We start from the raw sequence: 5,115 nt of genomic DNA, 5'->3' as shown, positions 1-5,115 counted from the left end.
GCAATATCCCAAGACGAAACTCATAAGTTTTACATAAATCATTGTTAACTTTTTCTTCCTTAAGGTCGGTTACCAATTTCACAATCTCAGGATCGCGTTGCTGTTCAGCCAACAACCAGTCTTTGGTAAATTCTGCAAAGTTTACCTCTTTTTGTTGTATCTTCGGAGGATTCGATACGGGCTTAGGAGGCAGNTAAACATTTGGTCTTACCGTAGCGTTGTATTTTACGGTGCAATATCCCAAGACGAAACTCATAAGTTTTACATAAATCATTGTTAACTTTTTCTTCCTTAAGGTCGGTTACCAATTTCACAATCTCAGGATCGCGTTGCTGTTCAGCCAACAACCAGTCTTTGGTAAATTCTGCAAAGTTTACCTCTTTTTGTTGTATCTTCGGAGGATTCGATACGGGCTTAGGAGGCAGTGGATTTCTCGAAAAGAAATCTACATGACACATTCGATTTCCGTTTCTATGAATAATGTCAAAGTCAAACGCTTGTAGAAAAGCCCACCACCTATGTACTCTAGGAGTCAAATCTAACTTAGTGCGAGANTTTGCTGTCTGTTACTACAGTAAACTTTCGCCCGTGCAGATAATGCCTGAAATGTTTTATTGCATTAACAACTGCAAGAGTTTCTAACTCATAAGAATGGTATCTCGATTCTGCGGCAGTCGTACTTTTACTGAAATATGCAACCACATGAAGCTTGTCATCGTTTTTTTGCATGAGGACTGCACCATACCCTATCGAGCTTGCATCAGTGTGCAACTCAATGGGAAAATTTGGGTCAAATATGGTTAGAACAGGAGTATTTGTAAGAACAGAGATCACCTTTTTTCTTATAGATTCATGGGAAGATTTCCAATCAAGATGTGTCTTAGTAATACTAGTCAAACTGTACAATGGCGCCATTATTTGTGAAAATTTTGGGATAAACTGTCGGAAATATGAGGCCAATCCTATAAATTGTCGCAACTGAGTAATAGATTGTGGAGGAGGTAAAGCTACTAATGCTTCAATTTTTTTCGGATTTGACCTAATTTCCCCTTTACTTACTTCATATCCCAAATACTAAATTTTTTTCTTCATAAAGCAGCACTTCTTACTGTTAAGAGAAAAACCAGCCTTGACCAGCGTATTTAAAACATTTTCTATCCTTTCTAAACTTTCGCTTATGTCTTCATTTCCTAAAACCAAGATATCATCCATGTATACTACAACATAAGTATTAACAAGCTCTCCAAGAACTTTCATTACACTACGTTGGAACACTGCGGGAGCATTGCGTAATCCAAATGGCATAGCAAGGTACTCAAAATGACCCTCAGGTGTCACGAAAGCANCCATTTCCTAAAACCAGGATATCATCCATGTATACTAGAACATAAGTATTAACAAGCTCTCCAAGAACTTTCATTACACTACGTTGGAATACTGCGGGAGCATTGCGTAATCCAAATGGCATAGCAAGGTACTCAAAATGACCCTCAGGTGTCACGAAGGCGGTCTTTTCAATTGAGTCAGAATGAACTGGTATTTGGTGATATCCACTTGCCATATCTAAAGTAGTAAAATAGTGACAGCCATGCAGTCGATTAATCTGATCGGATATTAAAGGTAATGGAAATCTGTCCGGAACTGTGTTANGCAAGGTACTCAAAATTACCCTCAGGTGTCACGAAGGCGGTCTTTTCAATTGAGTCAGAATGAACTGGTATTTGGTGATATCCACTTGCCATATCTAAAGTAGTAAAATAGTGACAGCCATGCAGTCGATTAATCTGATCGGATATTAAAGGTAATGGAAATCTGTCCGGAACTGTGTTATCATTCAATTCCCGATAATCAACACACATTCGGTCCGATCCATCTTTTTTCTTGATCAGCAAAATAGGACTTGAAAATGGAGAACAACTAGGTCGAATTACATTTGTTTTTAACAATTCGTCAACTTTATTTCGAACGATTCTACGCTCTTCAGGGCTCATCCTGTAAGGTCGTCTGCAAACTGTCTTGTTTGGATCTTTCAGACGAATTTTCATGGGTTCTATATTTGAAGAACTACAGGGAGTGCTTTCTGTGAATTTGTCTCTAAATTTATTCAAGATTTCTATCAACTTCGTTTTGTGCTCAACTGGAATGTCAGTATCAATGTCATCAAAGTCTAAGTCAACGTTTTTAATTTCGCAAACATTTACTTCAGCATTATCTATTTCGCAAAACTGCAAAGTTTTTAAAGTCATTTTCACACATATACTTTGTGTCAAAATTTCACAACCAATCATAATATTGTATTTCAAAAAATTATCAGGTAAAATATCGAATAGAATTTGTAATTTTACGTTATCAATTTCTACAAACGTTAAAATTTGTAAGGAGCTCTTTACACTCGTTTGTCCAATGTCAGTCATTGTGACGACATTATTGATTCGTTTGCCACAAACTTTGGAAATAATTGACTCTTTCATTAATGAGCATTCTGCTCCAGAGTCATAATAAAATTTATAGAGCTCACCTGACTGACGCAAACTACCTGAAGGAATCTTCAATAAGCATATATCTACACGTCGACCTGAGGACCCACTGGATTTACTACTCAGTTCTTTTCCTTTTGATATAGTAGGACATCGTGACGCATAGTGACCAGATTCGCGACAGCGAAAGCAGATAACATTTGTTGCAGTCGGAGTTGATAACTTCTTATCTAGAGGCTTGTTGCTTGAAGAATTCTGCTGGGCTGATGTTTTAAAGTTGAGTCGACATGCTGAAGCCTTGTGGCCAATCTTACCGCAATTGTAGCATTTGATATAATCATATCCTTCTTCATGTTCATTTCTAATTGGCGTAAATTTTCTCTTTAATAGTGGCATTGCTTTCAATTCCCGCGTCAACTGATTCCTTGTGGAAATATTGGTGGTAAATGCAAGACGGTGAATACGTGGCTCGAATTGGGCAATATGTGCCAACGCAGTTGAAACAGCAATTTGTTCAGTTGTTAATTTTTCTAGTTTTAGACTGAGTGAAGTGACTAGCGCTGCTGCATACGACGCCAAACAGTCGCCATCCTTTGGTTTGCTGCTCTGTATTTGAATCATAAACGCAGCTGGTGTCTCAGAAAAACTAAATCTAGCGATGAATAGCTCCTTGAAATCGTTTCAAGACATTTGTGGAAACGCTACTTGAGATAACCATGTAGCAGCTGGTCCCTTCAAGGCTTGAGTGAGCGATAACATCAATGCAGAACCTTGTAATGTGTGTCCTTCCATGACTATATCGGCCGTAGATATCCAGGCATGTGCGTTTGAATCACCATCAGGATCAAACTTAGGTAACTGTATCCTGTCACTATTTGGAGCTTTAAGCGTTTTTATCAACTCCAAGAATTGTTTGTTTTGTTGTTCATACAACATTTTCCATTTTTCACTCTCACATTCACTATTAAGTAAGGCATTGGGCACATGCTCCACTTCTGATGTCGGGTTCTCCATAAATCTCGTTTATCGTTTACGCGTATATGCAGCGATTCGCTAGTGGCTACACTCCTTTCAACCAACGTTCACCTTTTGTTTCAAAAAACCAACTCTATCCTCCAAACTCATTTTCCTTCGTTCTAATCAAAAGCCTACTTTTTATATTTGGCTTCGCGTAGCCTACCAAGTTTTATTCTTTAAGCAAGTGTTTTCTTAATCAAGTGTTTTTCTAAACAAGTGCTTTTCTAACCAAGTGTACCACCTTTGTTTCGCTCAAGCAATACATCATTGCTTGGCATATACATACATCATATCTCCGACATACATATATTTGTATGTATGTACATGTGTATGAAAATTAAATCATTCAGAGTTTCAACAAAAAAAGTAACAAGAAAAAGTAAAAAGTTGAACAAATCCAAATTGGACACAAAATGCTTGTATCACCATTCAGATTAGTACGACTACTGTGATCTGCAAAGCAATCTGTGCAAAGTTTAAAATGATAGACCGAGCTTCTCTTCCGATTGGCGGCGATTTATGTTATTCTGCCTTTACTCATTTTTGTTGTTTGTGAAAATTTCAGTCGCCTTTTCAATTAAAACAGCAAGTGCGCCATCCATATCAAAACAGTTGTTCTGCGGCGATGGTACACAANCTTTACTCATTTTTGTTGTTAGTGAAAATTTCAGTCGCCTTTTCAGTTAAAACAGCAAGTGCGCCATCCATATCAAAACAGTTGTTCTGCGGCGATGGTACACAAACAACCCCAATTCCTCATCGCAAGCCTGTTGGCGCTCAACCGCGGCGGTCCGCGTTTGCGCGCCACTATTGAAAAACCTAAGAAGCTGAGACTATATAATAGATTTTGTAATCCCGGCGGAAAAACCACAACTTTTTTTGATGATGCAGTCTAATGTACACACATACATATGTATTAAATATATGCATTAAAATTTGTTAATTTCAATTTCTTCTTATAATAAAGGAAACAAATATTTAGTTAAATGTTATCATATTAGTTTTTTTAGAACAGGGGGTATTGGATGTAACCTAAAATGGAGAAAAGAACCACAATAAAGACGAAATAATGCCCGCGGGCTTATCGGAAGGGAAATAATGCCCACCGGCAAAAGGCAATAAAGCCCGCGGGCTTAATTTCTTTTCCGGAAAGCCCGCGGCCATTATTGCTCTTTCGCTAAAGAAATAAAGCCCGCTGGCTTTATTGCCTTTTATTGGTGGGCGCTATTTCCCCTTCGAAATGGAAATAAACGTCCACGGGCTTTATTTCATTTTTTTTAGGAAACAAAGCCCACGGACATTATTTCCGCGGGCGTTATTGCACTCAACCCTAATATACCGCATTTAACAGCTACTAAAGTGTTTATCGGTGGAGTGCAATAAGGCCCGCGGAAATAACACCCATGGGCTTTATATCCCAAAAAAATATAAATAAAGCCCATCGGCGTTATTTCCATTGCGAAGGGGAAATAGCGTCCACCAATAAAAGGCAATAAAGCCCGCGGGCTTTATTTCCTTTGCGAAAGAGCAAGAATGGCCACGGGCTTTATTTCTCAAAGAAAAGGAAATAACGCCCGCTTGATTTATTTCATGAAAAAGGAAATAAAGCCCCTGTTTAGGC

At 38.3% G+C, this 5,115-nt stretch overlaps 1 protein-coding gene across 1 annotated transcript; it reads right to left on the bottom strand.

Moving 5' to 3' along the window:
• Positions 1–1,327: 1,327 nt before the first annotated feature.
• LOC108382272 (uncharacterized) lies at positions 1,328–3,491 on the bottom strand. Its single transcript, XM_017638658.1, has 3 exons — positions 3,183–3,491; positions 1,670–3,083; positions 1,328–1,563 (listed from the first exon to the last, which is right to left on the bottom strand). The coding sequence occupies exons 1-3, from the start codon at positions 3,489–3,491 to the stop codon at positions 1,328–1,330; spliced, it is 1,959 nt and encodes a 652-aa protein (XP_017494147.1).
• Between the last annotated feature and the right edge of the window lie 1,624 nt (positions 3,492–5,115).

The sequence above is a fragment of the Rhagoletis zephyria genome, unplaced genomic scaffold (genome assembly GCF_001687245.7).
Source record: "Rhagoletis zephyria isolate East Lansing unplaced genomic scaffold, Rhagoletis_zephyria_1.1 Rzeph_scaffold_26036, whole genome shotgun sequence".
NCBI classification, from domain to species: Eukaryota; Metazoa; Arthropoda; class Insecta; order Diptera; family Tephritidae; genus Rhagoletis; species Rhagoletis zephyria.
Note: the sequence above shows the minus strand (reverse complement) of the source record. Positions and strands in the feature narration are given on the sequence as shown.